The following is a 22,408-nucleotide window of genomic DNA, read 5'->3' on the forward strand; positions in this document are numbered from 1 at the left end:
TAAGTTGTAACACATTTTTCAAGGCTCTATTCAATTAAATACCAACATAAACATATAGGTAAATCAAAACAACGCATCAATGAAGAGTATTTCACATTTAGTGTTTGAAAATGTTGAACATTTGGTATTGTTGTTCACCTACTATTTACGAGTAGAATCACAATTATGGCATATGGAGAACTTTCCTTTGGGTTTACTATTTCCATAGAATTAAGTGGAAATTCTCTTCTTAACTATTGGTTGACTTGAGTCATATAACAGCTTGTGTGATGTAAATAATAAATAACTCAATTGAAGAGGATTTAATATTTGAAGACTACAGACGAAAAAGGATGAGGGTCACAAATCCAAAGTTTTGTGTAAAACAGATTTTAAATTTAAAAACCTTGTATTTTCTTATAGCTTAACTCTTTTTGGAAGATTTTTTTTTTAAAAGGTAGGCTTGTGTATATGTTTTTACTAAAAGAGTTTAAAACTACTAATTTTTTAACATAAGCATCTAGAAAAAAATTTCATTATGGTTACGTACACAAAATCAGGAAAAAAAAGATGAAGGTCCAAAAATTTTTTATTCAGTTACATTTAAATTTTCAAAGTAAATTTGAGCTTCGACACTACAAAAACGTTTTAAATCCTGCAGGTTTTAGTATTTCTTAGCATTGATGGGATCCTGTTTTCATATTTGAAATTTGGAAGTTCAAATTGTCCTGAAGGTAGATCTAATATACCAACTATATTGTCTGCATTTTTTAATTTGCCTTTGGCTGCTTTTCCTTTTTTGGTAGTTTCCTTTTTTTTTTGTAGGCACTACGACGCTTGAAATAAAGCCTCCATTGTACGAATCACGATGATCGATCATTCTGGGCTCTTCTTTTTTTATGAGCAGTTCTCTGATTGGGCGGGTTTCAAAGGGACATTTTGTTACATAATAGTTTGTTAAATGATCAGTCCAGCTTCGAAAAATCTCTTGATCTTCACAGCTAACTACTTTAAAGGGACTTGGTTTAACGCGGGCATTTCGAATGTGATCATTCTAACCGAAAGGAAGTTCGACAAAAGCTTTGGAATTGATTAAGCCCATATTACGATCACATTCCATGTAGCTATGTCCTCTAATTGGAAAAACCATTTTTATACACTGAAGTCGGCCTACTTTATGTTACAACATAATGAAGCATTCGAAACAAAGTATAATTTTTATTCTATCCACAACACGAATCACAAAAAATCACAAGTTCTTGAACTTTTGAACGGGATTCAATTCATTGAGTATGTAATTAAACAGCATAGAAGCAACTTCGTCTGCTCCTTTTTTTGCGGCGGTTTCTGTGTACGTATAAAAAAATGCCTCACCACTGGCTAAAACGTGAATATTAAATAAGTAGAACGATAACTGTCGTTTGTAGTATACGTCATTAGTGCTAATGTTTAGCAGAGGCAAGTTTTTTTGATAATCCATAGCAATGGCTTCAATATAGCGGTGTTGTTGAGCTCTTTTGCGTTCGGATCGTTTTCTTTGATAAAAAGCCTCTGCCTTCTTAAGGTGAAGTTGATTTGTCACATGTAATGTAGCAAGGTTTGAAACCTGTGAAGGATCTGCAATTTTTGCTTTATATTCATCGCAACTGCTGCATGTATCACTGCGCGGGTAACCGAAACTAATATTAAATTTATTTACAAAGATAGAACGATATGACACATGAAATTGATTTAGTCGGATGTAATTCCTTAAACATTTGGAACATTTTCTTAACGTTTAACTCCACTAGTAGGTACGATTTTTTCGACTTGTGAAGGCTATAGTGTGACTGTCTACCTTTAAATGATTGAATATGAGCAAAGACAGCATTAGTGGTTTCTTGGTGTAACTTGTTTGGTCGATTGGAATGTCGACCACGACCATCTTCACCAACATGTCCGTCTTTAACAAGCTTTTGCTGGATGTTTTGAATGCGCTTCGCTGATATTCCATGTAACGACAGCATTGCCTTGTAGCAAACAGGAATCTCTTTGGCTCCATTATCTCGCATTACTCGAACCTTGAAAGAAATTAACTACTGTAAAACAAGTAATGAGCTAGAACAATAATACAACTTACCTTATATTTGTAGGAGAATGAGTGATAAACTACATCTTCATCGTTCGCTTTTCTTTGGCGCCGTCTTTTAACTGGCTCATGCGAAATGAGACCTGCCAAGTATAAGGTCTGCTCATTATAGGATTTTATTTCGTTAAAGTTTTTAATAATCGCCAAACGGTCTTAAACACCAATTACTTCAAAACATTTTAACCTTGAACAATTACAACTGCTACCAGTTTCATGTGTTTGCAATCTTAGTTTTTTTGACGAGTCAAAACGCGACCTAATTTTGGCCTTTTTTTAGTAACGCTTGAAGATTCACACTCAGCCATCTTAAAAATTCCGTGAAAAACACGTGAAGCAGACAAAAACTCGTGAGTCACATTACCGCACTTAAAAGCAAAAGCAAACTGCTTCCTGTTGACGCCCGAATTTACTAGCATAAAATTTTTAAGACAAAATTCTACAAAATTCATTTACATTTACTATACATTTTTCTACAAAATTTTTAAGAGTGGGGAATTTTTGGACTCTCATCCGTTTTGTATAAATCGAATCACACAACGTCCTTCAAACATGTACTTCGCACTTATTAGCAAAAAAAGTAAAGGGGCCAGGGAAGAGAAGTATGCCCCCAGTAAAAGTTTCTCGGTTCCCACCTTTATACAAGGATAGACTCCCGATCAAAGCGGCAAAGAAAAAGGACTTGTTTGGATATGTGCAAATACATTCCGCCAGAATATGTGCCTTTTTATGAAAATATTTAGGTTGAACAATAAGAAAACTTAAGTTTTTTGTATTCGTTATTATTAAAGATCATATTTGAAAACTACCTACTTACATTATTGAATCAGCCCCATTAAATTCAGTATTATACGTCTTGTTCAAAGAACAACGTTGCAAGCGCCGTCGCTTACAACGTTGTACCCGAAAAAATACTTTTAAAATGTCAATATCTCAGTAAGATATGATAGTATAATAATATTTTCTCTTATAGGTGATTTCATTCAATAACAAAGCCTCGTTTATAATAAGAAATTGTAAATTAGAAATCAATTTCATTGAACAATCAGTGTTTTTTTGAATTTCTGAAAAAATAAGTTTTTTTCACTTGCAACGTTGTTCGGCGGAGCCATTCATTTGTACACGAAGATTCAAAGTATCAGAGATCTCCTGGGTAGCATTCGTTATATTACTTAAGAGTAGAGAGTATCGCAATTGCCCGATAATTTTATATTATAATAAATGTTCTGTTATAGTAACCCCAATTAGCTTAATAGTCCACGTGGACGTTATATAAGTCACAAAAAAAAGAGAATTTCCAATAATATAAAAAAAAGTTTTTTTTGCCTAAACATATGTACAAAATCCAGGCAGTTGAAAAAGGAAACATTTCAGTCAATCTAGGAGTGTGGAGCTCCATAAGGAGGAAAGAATCCAGTTTGGACGCCTGCCTGGTCGAATTAACTAATTTTTTCTCTGAGCTTTTCCATATTTTCTTCCAGGTTATAAGTCCCTGGACTAAGATCATTATTTATTTCTCCCAGGCAGTTGAAAAATGAAACATTTCAGTCAATTTGGGAGTGTGGAACTCCATAGGGTGCAAAGAACCCAGGTTCAACTGCCTGGACGAATTAACTAATTCTTCCTCTTCTCTATTTCATATTTTCTTCCAGGTTATAAGTCCCTGGACTAAGATCATTAGTTATTTCTCACAGGCAGTTGAAAAAGAAAACATTTCAGTCAATTTGGGATTGTGAAACTCTATAGAGTAGAAAGAATCCAATTTCAACTGCCTCGACGAATTAACTAATTCTTCCTCTTCTATTTTCCATATTTTCTTACAAGTTATAACTGCCTGAACTTAGATCATAATTTAAAAATAATGTACAAAAGTGCTCACAGAAGTAGCAGTAGCGTCGGATAGGATAGATAAAATTATAATGACCCAGCAAGATTAAGAAAAAAACGATTTTGGAAACGAGAACAACTAGGAATAGCCACATGCAATGTCACATCACTAATATAGAAAAAAGATCAAGAAGTAATAATAGAGTTGAAGAACCATTAAAAAATAGATATTATTGCGCATTGTCTGAGACGAAAAAGAAAGGCACAGGAAATTTAAAAATAGCAGAGTAATATCTACAGTAGAAGATGAAAAGAGGTTGGAGCAGCCTCACAAGTGGGTCTACTTATGAACGAGAAGTATAAGAAGAATATATTAGACATCTACTATGTCAACGACAGACTATTACTATGCTTATGCCTCTGATAGGTACAACAAAACTACAAGAAGAAAGAGATTGGTTCTATGATCAACACCAAAACACTTTTGATATGACACCTAAATCAGACGAAATTATAATTTTGGGCCTAATTCGCCTCGACTAACGATTCATTGTTTTCAAGGTAAAAATTGACTAAATAATTAAAAACTGAATCAAATGTCACGACGCGCGTATATTTAATACTGACAGTCAAAGCATGCAATTGCTTTGACGGATGTACAATAATATATAACCTAAATTGGGGCCAAAATGGGGTCCTCAACAAGATAAACTACTTGAAAACTAGAAGAATAATTTACGTGTTTACATTTTTATAATAAAAAGTCGAGATTGGCTCACCTAAGACCTATAACTGGGTCGCAATTTAAAAATAAAAGAATAATTATTATACAATGGGTGTATTCGTCGGTGATTGAATTCATTGAACTAGAAAAACATAATTTTAGAATGATACCGAGCATATTATAGAAGAAATCTTGACTTTTTCGGACATTTTGCTACTTTTTACAAGTTTATTGCTGTAATACATCCTGACAAGATGTACGTTTATTAAAATCAAAACTGGAAGTAATATAATAAGCCCTCTAAAGAATTTAGGCCCTGACACACGATTTTTTTACTTAGTGCATGCTGCCTCCTTATTATTGAAATAGAGTTTTAAGAGAAGAGGAATACATGTATCCCTCACGTGCTTCAAAGCAGAAAACGTGATCAACCTACGAGTTCTATTAATGTGGTGGTTATCAGCGACACCGACAACCTTTCAATCCTCATAATTCCATCCAAGCCCCTTATTGTTGCTTTCACTTCTTGATTATTGCCGTGCAAGATCTTTATATTTTATTCGAGTCGCGAGTAACGCGATCGAGCCGCGGACCCGGAAAGTTATTGTAGCACATTATCCGATGCGATAAAATTTGTTGTTTTCGTACAAACAGTGCTGACTCGGAATTAAGATAAAAGTGAACAAAATACCTCATCGAGTGTGTTGTTTTGGTAAGCCCATTTTGTTGAATCATTATTATTAAATGTATTCCGGAAAACACCGAACTTAATATTACTTAATTAGCTCCTTTAATTAACGATGTGTATATTCTTCTTAAAAAAGAACTTGGATGATAACGCTCTGCTTTGCCCATGGACCCATCAACCGCCAATCAGGAACCGAAAATACCTCCGCCACCCTGTGAAACCAACCAGGATGATTTGCCGCCCATTGGATCGCCAAAACAACCGATGTCCTCAATGTTCAGCACGAAACATTCTACAGATCGTTTGATCTGTAAAACACCTCAAGGGTCTACGACTGGTTCCGTAGCTACCACGAAAGAAAAACTGATGACTCCCAATAGGGTGTTAATGTTGTTGGGAGTTCTTCAATTTTTATTTGGGTTTATAATGGTACTTTTTGGAGTTTATGTCATCGCTTATAAGGCCAGTCTAAGTAATGTGAGTATAATATTATTTATTTATTTATAATAATAATTTTATAATTTTGGTAGGTACAGTAACCCTGTAACTACCCCATTTATTATCTTGGTATAAAACCCCAAACGGTATCCACAATATAAACTAACACTATTATAGTGTGTAGTTATTCATTAAATCATTAAATTTGCTTTACTGATGATTGCTATTACGAAAATAGAATTTTAAATCTTAATTTAAAATCATCGCATTTTTTAATTAAATTTAAGTAAAAAAAAAATTGTTTTTCTTCTGTGACTCATATAAAGTCAAAACTCAAGTAATCCAACTTAATTAGAAAAAAAATTATTCTAGTGTTCTTTTTAAGGAATTCTTAAAAGAGTTTGATGATACACAAAAAAAATCTAAATCCTTATATTTAAAATATACAGAATTCACCTTCTTAAAAGGAATAAAAAATATTTCCTTAGTTTGAGGAATGTTAAAATTGAATAGTGATAAAATTAGCGGAATTTTCAGTTGACCACTAACAAATCTAAAAAATAAAATACATTTATATATCACTTAATTGGCTTTAAAGAGGAAGGAATCTAATAATTTGTTTTAAATGCTTTCCAAACCATGCCTCCGTGCCTAGGGCTTATAATTAATGCCACCGACTTTTCTACAAATAAATGTACCGAAAAAATATAATAATCTAGAGGTGTCTAATGCTATTAAATCAATATGAATTTCGAAAGTTAATTTAAAGTCTAGTGCAGCCTCTAGATCTCGTATATGATTAGAAACTTCAGAAAGGCATATTAATTGTTTATTTTGTAATTAAAATTCCTGAAAAAATAAATCATTTTGGATTATTATTCGCATAAAACAACTTAAGCAGTCAGACTCGTTGTATAGACATATTCTTATTTGTCCATGAACTATTCGTAAGGCATATACTAAGTAAATAGCTCACCAATTTTCTTACACTACAATTTACTTTCAAACGAGCTTGATTTAAAAGGTTAACAATTCCATTGATGGCACTCATATATTCATTTTTTTAATCTGCGTCGGGTGTCGTAGATATACATATATTTCTAATAAAGAAAAATTTATGAATTAAGCTTTTGAGTTTACTTAGATGTTAAGTTTTGAATGTGTGGTGTCCATATTAATTTTTTTGTCTAATATTATTATACCTAGATGTTTAGTGCTTTCTACTTCTTTTATAATAAAGTTTTGTTGTTCATCAATAACTATTTCCTTAAAATTTGGCCGATTTGCATCTGTTAGTCGACATAAACAGTTTTTAAGATATTTAGGGACAATTTATATTTGTTTAACCACATCTTTACATTCCTCGTGCCATTTATGAGGTTCGTTCTTACAAGATTCCAAGTAACATCCTTAAATACAAGAACTGTGTCATCTAGGTAAGATAGTGCCATGCCATCTATATGCAAGGATAAAAGGGAGTTTATATATAAAATAAAGAGTACGGGGCCCAGCACTGTGCCTTGGGGCACTCCAATTTGCACAGTGCTAGGGTCACTCAGGGAATCTCTAATTTTTACCATTAGCTTCTTTTCTTGTAGATCATTGTTAAAGAGCCCCAATACTACACCCCTAATTTCATATCTGTCAAGAACATGAAGTAACTTATAATGGGGTATAGTGTCGAAGGCCTTTGCTAGATCCATAAAAACCGCACTTTTTTCCCTGCTCCAATCCGTATGCAAATGTTACAGAAAAATTATTTCATAGAACAAAACGACGAGGCCCCAGTTTTGCGAATCGTTCAATGACTTCTTCAGGACTGACTTCAATGTCTTGGTGTATGTACATAGCAAAGCCAATCCAATCAGTCTTTCTTGTAGCTCATCATGTTTTCAAGCAGCGAAGAGAGAGAAAAGAGCGCTCGGAGCTTGCATTTGTCGCAGGCAGTGTGCAAAATATACGAAGATAAGCATTGATAGTCGGGAATATTTCAACAGTTCTCCAAAGCTTGTAATGCAGTAGTTGGAAGTGGATTGGCTGAAGTCTTTCTCTTGTACTGCCAGTGGTTTTGAACTTAAAACGCTGCACGATGTTATCATCAGTTATGAGTCCTTTGAATCTTTCTGTCATACAGCTGATAAGATTTTCGCTTTCAGTTGGATTGAGCTCACATACTTTCGTAGGCAGCAGCATACTCAATTGAAAAACCGTCTAGAACTTCTTTCGAAAAACCAGTCTTGAGATCTTCGCAGATGGTATCCAACAAAGTAATGTATACCGAGACCCTGTAGTAATCTTCGCAACTGCTAACGCTGTAATTATTGCGTTACGTTCGTTGGCCACAAGTTCTCGGTTTTTGTTCAGGAACCATCCAGTTTTTGTGCTAGTTTTTTCGCATCTGAATAAATACTTCTGAAATTTGCATCAGCTTTTTCTCTCCGATCTTGAAACGTCGTAAGCAGCGTATCTATCATCATTGATGCTTCTGCATTATCGATGGACTCTTTCTGAAGCAGTACGCTGAGTGAAGGAGTCAATGATAAAGTGTCACAAAGACAGAAGCAATAAATTCGAATTTGCATAAAGCTGCTATTAGGACTGTGGCTTTCCTTGTATTTCCACTCACTGATTTTTGTCAAAGCTTCTAGAATCAAGGACATTTTGGAGGCAAATTGAACAACAGCATCATTGTTTCGCATAACTGTACCAGGTGTTCTCCAAGTTTCTTTGCCAATGCCGTCGTACGTTTAGGAAAGGACTTCTTGAAGAACTTGTTAACCTCACGTATAGTGCTGCATACCAATTTAATCACTCGAATTTTGGTAGATTTAAATATGGTGCTGTTTAGTTTGTGAGAATAACAGGGTGTTACTACAGCGTTTTCCGCTTCTTTCCGGATTTCGTTAACAGCTCCACGATCTAATAGCATCACAGCACACGCATCAGTTCCTATTGCAACGTGATGTTTTGAATTGAGATTAATTTCTGCGAGGACGATTTTCCCGAGAGCAATCCCAGTAAATGATAATTCCACATCAGGTTGGCTGTCTTCTTGAGCGTTTTTAGTAGAGAGTACTTCAGTTTCTTCTTCCAAGTCGTCAGAGTCACTACTTTTTGCAGAATTAAATTATTCTTTGACAGTTCACCAAAAGCATCAATAAATGTCATGAAATCTTCTCTGATGCTTGGTCCGTTTTCAGTTGAACCAACATATCGTAGAATAAGGCTCACCTGCAACAATACAATGTACTCAACATTTTTATTGATGAATTTGGAAATGTACACGGCAAAAGTGAATAATGTCCTACAAAGTGTGATAGTCAGCTCAACAAATTGTGTAAAAGCGTTCACAGTAGATGGACAAATAATTAATACAAAAAACTTTATATTCCGATATGAAAAAATTGATTGTTGACGATTTGTCATAAAACAGACAATAATATTTGCAATAGGATTGGTCGATAAATTGTAACGTCCGTACAAAAGCGTATTAAAGCAAGAATTGAAGACAAAATTAAAAAACCACTACAAAAAAAAACCAACCGCAATATCATTGATAGCTTGAGCATCTATTTGGTGGACGTGGAGAAGTGATTTAGGCCCTTTGGATTCCTAACTTTTTAATTTCATGAATGAAAAATGGAGTACCTGGACTTTTCCTGAAAGATCTGGAGATTCGTCGAAACAAGTGAGTAAAACTTCGCCTGGGTTACTTTGTTCAAAATTTTCTCTTTTATTTCAGCTTTGCAGCACTCGATCAATTGATTTTTGCTTTTCTTGCATATTATATAAGTAGCTCTAGAAGATGCGTTCTTTAGAATTGTATCACCTGCATTAATTATCAACCTCAGTGTTGAAGCATGAAAGTTCCCCTCATTCTTCATTGGAGGCTCGTCTGGTTTCATTGGCCCATCATCTCTATGACCACGGAACGACACATTTTGCCTGCCGGAAAAAAGTGTTGCCACTGCGAAGCGCGAATATATTTCTCTATTCCTTTGTTTTTCTGTAGCATAATTCTTGTCAAGAAAATGATTAATGTCATACTGGGGATTGTGAAAATAATTTGCTGATCACTCTTAGGTGACATTATTCAGTTTAATCATTTAAAAAAGCAGTGAAAAGTGTGAGTGGAAAGAATTGAATGTTTTAAATGATCGAGTTGCATCAATTTTTTTTTGCAAATTGATCGATATAAAAATGTACAAATCGAAAAGTTTTTGGGGGGGAGGAGGGAAATTTTCTTGATTTCCCTCCCTTGGATCCGCCCCTGTTTTCTCTTATCCAAAAGAGATTCCATCATAAAAGTCATAAAATAAAGATTCCATCCATATCATCCATATCCATATCCATATAAGATTCCATCATAAAAGCATACTCGTATATGAGATCATATTATAAGGAAATTCATTGTGCTTTCTAACATGGAGATACCCGGCAAATCTTTTTTGAACTTTTTCAATTTGGTCAATATTTGTTGTTGATAGATATATAGATATCTGATCTATGAAGTACAATTTTAAAGCCTTCTAACTGTGCTTTTCAGAGATAACCAACGGGTCTAGCTAGGATGTAAAATCTTAGATTTGCAAATACCTGAAATTCCTTATATTCTTCCATTTTAAAAAATAAGCGTAAAAAGAATTATATTTTAATTAATTAAAAAACATGTCTTTAGCATCTGGTGGTTTGCATATGATGCACACAGATGAAAGCTATGTCATAAACATTGCATGGTTAAATGTTTTCTAGCAATCGACTTATTACTGAATTTTTAGCTCCAACCATATTACTAGCTCCATCTGAAGGAAAGCCAATAAAGTCTGATTTTTTTACGTAAAAATTTTCTACTTAATACACATTTTCACTAGTAAATAAAATACTTGCTACACGAATTATTACCTGAAGACTGATCTATAATCCAATGATAAATTTATCACTTTTTATTAAGTCAATTAATCGTTTCATTTGCTTGGCAATCACCAAGCTTCTTCTTTTACAAGGTATATTGTACACAGGTTGGGGAATCGAATATTATGCATAGAACGGTGCTTAAAGGCAAAATATAGCTATACTACTCTTTGTGCTACGGCGTTGTTTTTTAGTAGATTTATTAAATGCATTGGGATTGTTTGCCACTGGTGCTCTATGTAAAGCGTAACATGCTTTTCAGTCTCAGAATGTTTTAATAATTAGCAGTCATTACACTGTAAATTAGAAAAGCTATATTACCACTATTATAAAATACTCTTATAATATTAAGTAGTAGTTACATGCATAAAATCAAAATCATGGCAACGGTAAGGATCGTACTAAAAAACAACGACGTAACACGAGAGTAGTATAGCCATATTTTGCCTTTAAGCACCGCTCTATGCGTAATGATCGATTCTCCAACCTGTATACAATATACTTTATAAAAGAGGAAGCTATTTAAGATAACTATTTTATTATTGATACACCTTACAATAAATTACGTTCAATCGTATAAATAGGGTGCGGTGACAGGAGTGTTATACTCTCTTATTATCAAATGTTTCTACCTAAGGATAATTATTTCCTTCAGATCGCACAAGACAAAGCACATATTAACATACGAAAGGTTGTCAATCTCTTGTTGGTTGATATTTGCACTGGGAAGGACAATCTTTGTATAGAACATGTGTTTTTTTTTTAATGGCAACGTTTCCACCTACATAAATCGTATAGAAAAAATTCAGGGACTGGAGGGACACAAAGTCAATGGTCTCAAATTATGTTTATTTTTTTAAAAAGCGATTACACGTGTTTCCTAAAAAATAAACATAATTTGAGACCATTGACTTTGTGTCCCTCCAATCCCTGAATTTTTATTATTAAGAGGTCTCTTTGAGAAAAATGGACTACTTTTTTAAATAAATCATATAGGAAAAGAAACTATAAAGCTTTCGTCGCTTAGAATCTTGCATTTAGAAATTTGTAAAGAGTATTTCGTATTTACCCCAAATAACGTATGTACGTGACGTTTATTTTTATTTACCGCATAATATTTTCAAATAAACCACTCTGGTCATTTTTACCTTGGAAGTGTTCTCAATTCGTGCGAAACATTTTAAGACGATGTCGTACGTACTTTATAATAATATTGAAAAATGTCTTTTATTACGTAAATTTACTAATATCGCATACAATAATTTGAATTTCTTAAGTTCTGAAGAATAAGGCCCAGTCTATAATTAAACTTATGGTACTTAAAAAAAAAAAGAACTACTACTCTGAATACAATTTTATTAATTTCATTACGATCGTCAATGATTTTTGAAATTCGAGACTAGTTTAAGTGTCAAAAAAGAGAAAAATATTAACAGGTACAATTGACTCATACTCGTCTAAGGTCTCCATTGTGACCTGAATAGTTTGAAAATTATACTTTTTCTTATCCAGTTTGAACCATTAAATAAACAAAGTATAAAATCGCATTTCATAATATTCAAGTTTTTTTTTTGTAAAAGACAAAAACCGTTTTTTAATAAAACTACCCTTAACCCCCCACCCATCCCACATACTATACCAGTAAGAAATTCTTTGGAAAAATCACTGTTTTTATATAAAATATTTATTAATATACATATATATAATTATATTAAATTTAAATTAAAAAAAACTGTGTTATTAGATTAATATTAATGACAAAACCAGCTGTTATGCATGCGTATTATTTTGAAAAACAGTGATTTTTTAAAATAATTTCTTACTGGTAAAGTATGTGGGGTGGGTGGGGGGCTAAGAATAGTTTTATTAAAAAATAATTTTTGTCTTGTACAAAAAAAAACTGTTTTACATAAACACTACCCTTACACCCCCCACCCACCCCACATACTTTACCAGTAATAAATTCCTGTGCAAAATCATTGTTTTTTGTCCATAATATCTAATCTAATAGCATTGTTTTTGTAATAAATATTTATCAATGTACATATTTATAACTATATCAAATTTAAATAAATAATTTAATTCATGTGTATTATTTGATAAAACAGTGATTTTGCAGAAGAATGTTTTACTGGTAAGCTGTTGGGGGTGGGTGGGGGGTTAAGGGTAAGGTTAACAAAAAACGTTTTTTTTGGCAGGAAATAATTGCCTGAGAGAAAAACGCTTTTTAAGAAAATTATAGATGATAAAAAAATCTACACTTTTCTCACATAACCTTAAGGTTTTCTAGTAAAATGTGACAAACCCAATTTTATTTCTATAGAAAGCATGGCGTATAGCTATGAAAATTTGCAGCAGTTGTGCCACTTTTTATCACAAATAAGTGGAAATTTAGTTTTTTAATATAAGTTAATAAGTTTTAAAGAAATTTAATTTTTTTTTGGTTCTAGACAACTTTTCATTATCTAGGTACAGTTTTTTTTTTTAATTAAAATTATTGGTATATTTATTAACCGTATATGGTCAAGGTATATTTATTAAACGTATATTAGATACGATTTTGTTTACAAAAAGGAGAAAATTTTGACATTTAAAAAAATTGACAAGGGATTTACATGTCTAGTCTTTAAACTCGATCACTATATCTCCAATATGTGATAAAATGACCTCGATATCATATATATCACTGTGTAGCATACAATACACTTTTTATACACGTATATCTTATAGGGTAATAATGGAATATCATACGCAAAGAAATTGGAAATGCATTAACGTGTATGAAACAATAATAATACCAAATAAGATATACAAATCTGCTTAAAATTAAACAAGGAGTTTTCTAAAATAAATAAAATTTATATTGAAAAAATGCACTGACGTACTTTTTTTTTTATTAAAAAATATTTACGATAAATGTGAAGTTTGTTGATAGAGTTTCTGGACAGCCGGTTTTTTAATTTTATACTGGTTTTCTATAACTAATTATTCAACGTTTTGTTGATGGTAAATATATTCGTTTAAAAGCTTATTATCCATTCTGTAAACGTCTTACAACAAAATACGATGTACGTTTATTTTTTATGAAATAATAATTGTGTATGATTAATATGTAATAAACTTTCTTGTTAAACGTGAATAAGACAAAAATAATATTCAACTTCTCAACGTATATCACTCGGACATTTTGATTCGATGATTGTAGTTGAAGTTCAACCAAAAATGAACCCCTGGTGTAAACCAAAAATAAACGTTTACTTAATTATCCTGTGTTACTTGGGAGCTGAATTTGGATAAGACTAGGGATTTTTAAATGGAAATTTAAAATACGGCGATTATTATATAGAATTTTGAAACTTATAAACGACTTTTCAATCAACCACTTAACATATTCGCCACAAACCACAATCATCGGTAGTTTACAATACTTTAAAGTGTTCTATTCAGTAAATCAAAAGCGTGAATAATAAGAAGTATTGGGTCACAAATAAACTCTTGGAGCAACCCAGACATATTTTTGAGATCTCTTTTTAAAATAAGAATTTAGAAGTCTAGTGCTGACTGATTTAAAAAAAACCATAATAATTTAACTCTTAAAAAAGGTCATGATAAGTAGTATCAAAAGCATTCGAGAAATCCAAAAGTACCAGTGCAGTTGAATTTCTTTCGTAACTTGTAGTTGCTTGTGCTTAAATCCTTTTGAAAAAACTCATATTGACTTTATAGGAGTAATTCCATATTTTTTAGCAAAAACAACAATCTTTGTTGTTACTATTCCCGATAACGAGTAGTTTTTTTTCTTGAATTTTGTTTGTTGAACGTATATGTTTTTGGTGATGTTCGGTATCTAATGATGGCTGTTTACACAGCAAAAATGCATAAAACATTTAACTAAATGACCTAGATGCATTTTTCTTAGAGATAAAGACTTACCCATTTTGTAATGTTTATATACACATTCTCTTACAAAATATGGACTTTTTTTATATGCTCGTATATGATTCTCTTTATGTCTCCATTATGACCTGAACAATCTTAAAATTATACTTTTTCTTATCAATTTTGAGCCATTAAATAAAGACAGTATAAAATCGCATTAGCCCAAGCAACACGTCAAATATTATCGTTAAATATATATTTATTGATTTTGTTGTAAAAGACAAAAATCGTTTTTTAATAAGACTACCCTTAGCCCCCCACCCACCCCACATATTTTACCAGTAAGAAATTCTTTTGAAAAATCACTGTTTTTATATTAAATATTCATTAATAAACATATATATAATTATAACAAATTTAAATAAAAAAAACTGTGTTATTAGAATGATATTAATGACAAAACCAGTTGTTATTCATGCTTATTATTTTGAAAAACAGTGATTTTTTAAAATAATTTCTTACTGGTAAAGTATGTGGGGTGGGTGGGGGGCTAAGGGTAGTTTTATTAAAAAATGGTTTTTGTCTTGTATAGAAAAAACCATTTTACCTAAACACTACCCTTTCACCCCCCACCCACCCCATATACTTTACCAGGAAGAAATTCTTTTGCAAAATCATTGTTTGTACTTACAATAATATATGATATACCATACTTAAACGTTTTATTTTTTTATGAAATAATAAAAATTGTGTATAATTACTATAAGTGAATAAGAGAAAAATAATATTAAATTCCTCAACGTATATCACTCGGACATTTTGATCCGATATTTGCAGTTGAAGTTCAACCAAAAATGTACACCTGGTGTAAACCAAAAATAAGGATTTTTTAGGGATTTTTAAATGAAAAATATGACGATTATTATAAAGAATTTTGAATTTTATAAGCGACTTTTTAATCAACAACTTAACATATTCGCGAAACCACAATCATCTGTAGTTTACAATCAAAAGCGTCCGAGACATCCAAAAGTACCAGTGCAGTTGATTTTTTTTGTAAATTGTAGTGACGATAACTTGTGCTTAAATCCTTTTAAAACTCATATTGACTTTACACGAGTAATTCCACATTTTTTAGCATAAATAATAATTTTGTTTCTAGCTTGGTGGCGGTATCTGGGGCGGCATTTTAGCGATGACGACCGGGATCAGCGGCACCCTGGCATCCGCCAAACACTTTTGCCCTTTTAAACAGTCGGCGCAGCGAATGGCCCACACAACCTTCTTGGCGCTCAGTTTGATAAGCATCGCCGTCAGTCAACTGGTCGTGTTTATCGCCAGCACCGGATTAACCAGAGACTTTAACAGTCAAGAATTCCGAGAAGGGATGGCAAAAGTGCAAGTAAGTATTTATTTCATAATCGCTTCTATTAGTGCCGCCGCGCCGCCGTAAAATATGCACAACAAAAACGAAAACTTTCGCTTTCCAACCAGAAATTGTTGAACATTAGGAAATTAACGATTATCTTTTACTTGTTGTCTGGTGTGGTGTATGCATAGATAAAACACCTGTGGACGGTGAAAGTAACTATTAAAAATCAAACATGTTAATTTAATCAGTGCGTTATTGATGCGACTAAAATGCTTTTCTAAAGCATCTTCTCGTATTCAGGGTGGTCCAGTTTAAACGTCGTTAATTTTAAATACGTGATAGAGAATTTAAAAAAAAATAGACTTTCATTATAAAATTTTTCTTAGAAATATTTAATAACAAAGATACAGGGTGTTAAGAATAATTATCTGTTTATTTATCATAACTTTTAAACTACCAGCTCAATTTTATTTAAATTTCGAATGCAGGTTATATTATTGAATTGTCAATTACTGATGAAGCCATTTTTTTTTTAAATTGCCAATGGCGTAACATACGAGGTCCTTTTTGCCTCAAATCTACGAGGCGATAAAATATTTTTATTATTATAAGAAGTCAACTGTTAGATTCTCCATTTAATTTGGAAAAAATAGTTAAACTTGCAAAATTATGATTTAAGGCACTGTTTTTAAAATATTTTAGTTTCATTGTACAGAAACGCTAGTTAAAATGTTACTTTGAAAAAAAAAACAAAGAAAATTAGGCTTGAATCTTAAATTAAACCTGTCAAATGAAATAATGACTTGAGGTAACTTTCGCTCGTCTTTTATATTCAACTTTTACAAATCAAAGCTCAATTTCTTTTTTTTTATACATTTTTGCAAGTAAATTTAGATATTTTAAAAACAGTGCCTTAGATCATAATTTTTTTTCCAAATTAAATGGAGAATCTAACAGTTGACATCTTATAATAATAAAAATATTTTATCGCCTCGGAGATTTGAGGCAACAAAGAACCAAGTCCCTCCGTATACTACGCCACTGGCAATTTTTTTGAAAATTGGCTTCATCGGTAATTGTCAATTCACTACAATAACCTGCATGTGAAATTTAATCAAAATTGAGCTGATAATTTAAAAGTTATGATAAATAAACAAATAATTATTTTTCACTTTAACACCCTCTATCTTTGTTACTAAATATTTCTGAGAAAAAATTTGTAATAAAAATCTATTTCTTCTAAGACGCAAAACCAACGATTTATTCCTTCTATTAGAAGAACTTAAATTTCCTGAAATTATCGCCATTACCGAACATTGGTTAAACATAGATGAACCTATTTGTATTCAAAATTATACTACAATTGCTAGGTTCAATAGAAGTATTTTTTCTCAAGGCGGCACCCTAATTATGTCTACCAACAGCGACTTTGTAGCGGTTATTAAGTTCGATATCTTATTATCTGAAAAAGAATTTGAATTTTCCATCGTTCATATCGCTTTACTTGACCTTTACATTATTTGTATTTATCGATCACCGGACGCTAATGTGCTGATCTTCTGCCAAAAACTACTGAGCTTGCTGGAATCCCTACCTATAAAAAGTAAATTGATTTTATATGGTGACTTCACCAGTGTGTGTGCTGCTCAAGAGTCTCTGCAGTCAATTTTTGATTCATTGGGTTTAGAAATGCACATCAACTCTCCAACCAGAATAACTAAAAATAGTTCTAGCACAATCGACGTCATTGTGTCATCATTTATTCCATCATTCGCTGATTGTACTGTCTTAAATGCAGAGTTTTCTGATCATGAAGCTGTGATTTGTAGATTTTCTTTGGAATCTAAAAACAAAAATACTTTACGTCGATTAGGCCGTGTTTTTGGTGACAAGAATTTATTAAATTTCAAGAATCAGTGCCTTAAGTGCAATTGGGATTTTCTTTCTGATAATATCGATGATGAGTTTTCTAGATTTACAAGGACTTTATCAAATATTTCAGATAAGTGTTTTCCTTTGAAGCCTATAAAAATTAAACATCATAAGCCTTGGTCTACTTGTGGCTTACGTATATCAGCAAAAAACATGCGCTCATTCTCGCATCTAAAAAAATTCTTCGTCAGCGACGTTTTCCACAATTACGTCAGGCGATTCAGAAGAGTTTATCACAAGACAATAAAAGCTGCGAAGGATGCCTATTATAACAAAAGGCTTACCGATTCTGGTAATGTGTCTAAAGAAACATGGTCTATTGTTAACGAATTGAGAAATAAATCTTCCTCGCTTAGCACTATCACTACTTCACCGGAAGACCTTAACAATTACTTTGTAAATGTGGCTAAGAACCTAATGACCACCATATCACCTTCTCACGATCCACTTTCGTATCTTTTTGATGGTAATCTGCACAGTTTCTTTTTCACCCCTGTATCATTCACCGACCTTCGAAGTACAACTAACGAAATAAAAAATAATTCATCGTCTGGTAGAGATGGCCTAACTCTCAAAATGTTTGCAAACCTGCCTGATTGCACCTTAAGTCACTTGATGAATCTAATTAACATGTCATTTCAGAGGGGAATCTTTCCAAGCTGCCTTAAGACCTTGCAATTATTATTCCACTGCATAAAGGAGGGGATAACACTATGGGTTTAGAGGATCTTCTCTCAAATGGTTTAAGTCATATCTTAGTTTCAGAAGTCAACTCGTGAAGGTTGATACGACAACATCTTCATGCCAACCAATTGAATGTGGTGTGTCGCAAGGTTCAGTTTTAGTCCCTATTTTGTTTCTCCTATTTATTAATGACGTGGCCAATCTGGATATCAGCGGCAAAATTTGTCTGTTCGCCGACGATACCAGCTTTACTTGGAGCACTCCAGATATCACGTCTCTGCATGCAACTATATCTAACGATTTACTTACCATTAAGTCCTGGTGCGATTCCAATCTTCTATGCCTTAATATCTCTAGAACCAAGATTGTATCATATAAAAGTACCATTCAACCTTTTACTTTACAAAATACCAGTTTGGATTTTGTTGAATCTGTCAAGACTAATTTTAGATTGCTCTCTAAAATGGGAATCTCATATCGACACCTTATCCACAAAGCTAAGCTCAGCATGTTTTGCCATAAGATCTATTTCCAATGAATTAAGCTTTTTAACATCTAACTCAGTTTATTTTGCCCTTTTTGAGTCACTTCTTCGTTACGCCATTCCATTCTGGGGTTCATGCTGTGCCACTCAATTTGAGCGCGTATTCAAGTTGCAAAAGAGAGCGATACGCTATTTACTGGGACTTGACAGTACAGCTCACTGCCAAGAATACTTTAAAAAACATAGAATATTCACTCTTCCTTCACTGTTTGTATTTGAATCTGTTTGCTTAATCCGAAAGCATGTGTCAGAATTTCCAAAGAGGCCTTCTCATAACTATCCACTTAGAAAAGCAGATCATGATATTTATCTGCCAACCCCATGGTCGGAATTAGTAAAAACTTCTATACTCTATAGAGCAAAAAAAATGCACAATCATCTTCCTTTTACGATTAAATCTATGACAACGTTTTCCTGTTTTCGCCAAGCCTTAAAAGCTTTACTATTGGAAAAGCCTTTATACACAGTAGAAGACTTTTTTAATCTTTCCTTTTAAATATCACACACACACTGGCCCTATTTATTTTATAGTCTCCATCCCTAGAATTAGTTATACCTTGTGTTATATATTGTGATAATATTGTTTTATATTTTTTTTAAATATTAACGTAATAAATACGTAATAAAATTAATGACGTTTAAACTGGACCACTCTGTATATGTACATATGTGTATACGTTAGTAATCCTTGACATACCAAGACTATTTCATAATCATCTCATCTAAAAGTCTAAAGTAAGAGACCTGTTCAATGGGTTGGTTCGTTCTTCGGTATTGAATGCTTAAAAGTTCCTAATTATTTATAGATAGTACGTATATTAATACCGTATTAGATTTACGTTTAAGAATAATTTATTGGCCGAGTATAAATAAGGACAACCAGTTTATACTGAAAATGCCTTTTTTGAATCTGAAATAGGAGTACTTATACTATACAATATTTATGCATACTTACATAGAATTGTTTAGCAATTTAATTCCACGTAATTTGTATAAATGAAATCACGTTAATCGGATCTAATGAACATCACTTATTCTTTTTTCTTCCTCAAGTATTTATTCGTATCGAATATTGGTAATTATTCTAGATACTTTTAACTTTAAAGGTGATACTTTTGTATTATCACTATAAAGAACAAGGTAAGTCCAAGGTACACAAGCTTTTTTTTCTTGATAGTGATCATAATTGTAAAGTCTTTCTTGATTCTGTCCATTACTGCCTTATTGGTCATCCTGTCCATCCATGATAATCTTCTACGGTATTGCCTCGGTTTATGTCCAGGCGACCCTAGCTTTCTTTATTCTGGTTCCCAATAAATGAACTCCGCTACTTTGTTTAATGATGTGTTGTTAATCGTTAAGCCGTACCTTCCATCAGTTTTTCTACTGATTATCATGAAACTGCTTTTACTTCTGACGTCTTTCATTTTGTTCAATAGTTCTTGTGACTGGTTCATGTTATCAATGAAAACCATAGTCATTTGCGTACTGGTTTCTCTTCATTCGTTTTTTTCAAGGGGTCTCAAAAGTTAAGTCTCAAGGGGTTAAACATTTTCTTTGAGTAGATATTAAATATGAATGGTAACGGGATACAGCCCTATCTGACTCCTGGGAGAATATTTACCGTGTAGATTTACTCTTACATATTAATCTAAATAGTGGCTGATTCATTCCAGTAAAAGTTTCGAATGATCCTTAGAGATCTTTATCACCCATTCCTGTATTCATCAAGGAGTCTATAATCTTTTCATGTTTTATTCTATCGAACTTCTTCTGGTTGGAACAATACTTGTAGACAGAAAAGTACTCTTCATAAATTGAAATCGTTTATATGAAACACTTTCCTTGCAGATCCTATAGATTCTTGAATGAGTAATTTTGAGAAACAGTCACGAAATTCTTGGGAATTAATATAAATTCAAATTTAAGTGGGTGTTATAACATCGATTATTTGTTTGTGAAAAAAAATTAGTTTCATCTCATTTTGTATTGACTATATAGGCTGAAAAAGGAGGTCCGTCTCAATTCAACTTCCTTCTGTGTGCATGCACACATAAGACTAATTGTTCTATAATCACCACACGCTTAGACACCCTATTTCTTGGGTACCATTATAAATTCAGATATAAGTAATTCTTTTGGGATGTTCTTAGTATCATAGATGTTATTGAAAAAAATGTCATCGTCTAAATGCCTGGAGAATTCCGAATGTGCTCAATCTGTCCCTGGGGCCTTTTCTTCCTTTAGAGTTTTACTGGAAGATTTAACGTTTTCTCTCATGATATTAGGTCGAGAGTCAGCCTAAATAGGAGGTTCTTTATACTTCTTTCAATTTTCTTTAATATCTTCTCTATCCACGATCAGCTCTCCTGCATCATTTACGAGTTTTCCAACATTTCAACTTTCTGAATGCATATTAATTATACTGATCGAATCTGCTTTGCAAAACTTCTATTTCTTGCATTTCTCAAAGTCAATACTTTTTGTTTGACTTTCTTGAATTTGCCTTTGTATGTTGAGGAACTGTTCTTTTGTTTTCTCCATTACTCCATGAGTAAGGGAATTTCTTTTTTCTTGATCTTCAAGGAGACTGACTGATTATTTGACAAAGCCGTCACAGTCTCTACAACAAAATTTAGTTCTAAGAAGACATCGTGAATTGATTGCTTAAAATAAGGACTCAGTCAGTTTTCATTTACTTCCAGGCAGTTGAAGTCAGTTTTCAGTTACTTCCAGATGATTAAAGCGGGTTTTTGTATATTTTAGATAGTGAAAGTCAGTTATTCCATTTTGTTTAGGCCCTTTAGGTTAGCATTCAGGAACAAAGTTAGGAAGTCTGCCCTTATCATCGATGACAAATGCAAAGTATTTCAGCATTTCTTTTAATCTTAAGAGAAAATAAATCATTCGATATGTGGGAACAAATTAGGTGAAAATCATTGAGATTTTGTGTCCATGAGGAGGCGACATCCATGACAAATGTCATTCTAGAAAGGCTAAAAAAAGACGGCTTAGATATAGATGCGATTGCAGGGGCCAATTATGAAATAATCAAGCAACTATGGCAGGTACACTCCAGAAAAGAATGAATGATATATTCCAAATTAGTGAGAGTTCGTGACGCTTGTGTCAATCCGCATGTAATTATTATTATATTCAAGTAATTTTTTAGCGCAGTTGAATAAATCGTCGATGGACGTCCTCAAAAAATTCATAAAAAATACAATACATACAAGTGCCGGTCTGATATTAAATGTAGTGCCAATATAATAGCAATAAAGAGTTTATTAACTCAACTTGATCAA

The 22,408-nt window shown here is 32.6% G+C and overlaps 2 protein-coding genes and 1 long non-coding RNA gene across 3 annotated transcripts in view; 1 reads left to right on the forward strand and 2 right to left on the reverse strand.

Moving 5' to 3' along the window:
• Positions 1 to 550: 550 nt before the first annotated feature.
• On the reverse strand, positions 551 to 3,591 carry LOC126740546 (uncharacterized). The gene is made up of 2 exons (XR_007661938.1): positions 2,099 to 3,591; positions 551 to 2,039 (listed from the first exon to the last, which is right to left on the reverse strand). It is a non-coding gene; the product is annotated as an uncharacterized LOC126740546 (long non-coding RNA).
• A 1,564-nt stretch (positions 3,592 to 5,155) lies between these two features.
• Positions 5,156 to 22,408, forward strand: part of LOC126740542 (uncharacterized) — a 43,209-nt gene continuing 25,956 nt past the window's right edge. Inside the window, exons 1-3 of the mRNA XM_050446623.1 lie at positions 5,156 to 5,367; positions 5,480 to 5,820; positions 15,734 to 15,973. Coding sequence (XP_050302580.1) covers positions 5,509 to 5,820; positions 15,734 to 15,973 — 552 coding nt within the window. The 5' untranslated portion in view covers positions 5,156 to 5,367; positions 5,480 to 5,508. The remainder of the gene's footprint in view (positions 5,368 to 5,479; positions 5,821 to 15,733; positions 15,974 to 22,408) is intronic.
• The window catches only part of LOC126740541 (uncharacterized), a 104,541-nt gene continuing 88,729 nt past the window's right edge, over positions 6,597 to 22,408 (reverse strand). The window contains exon 9 of the mRNA XM_050446618.1: positions 6,597 to 9,012. Coding sequence (XP_050302575.1) covers positions 8,978 to 9,012 — 35 coding nt within the window. The 3' untranslated portion in view covers positions 6,597 to 8,977. The remainder of the gene's footprint in view (positions 9,013 to 22,408) is intronic.

This window comes from Anthonomus grandis, chromosome 9 (assembly GCF_022605725.1).
Source record: "Anthonomus grandis grandis chromosome 9, icAntGran1.3, whole genome shotgun sequence".
Lineage (NCBI taxonomy): Eukaryota > Metazoa > Arthropoda > Insecta > Coleoptera > Curculionidae > Anthonomus > Anthonomus grandis.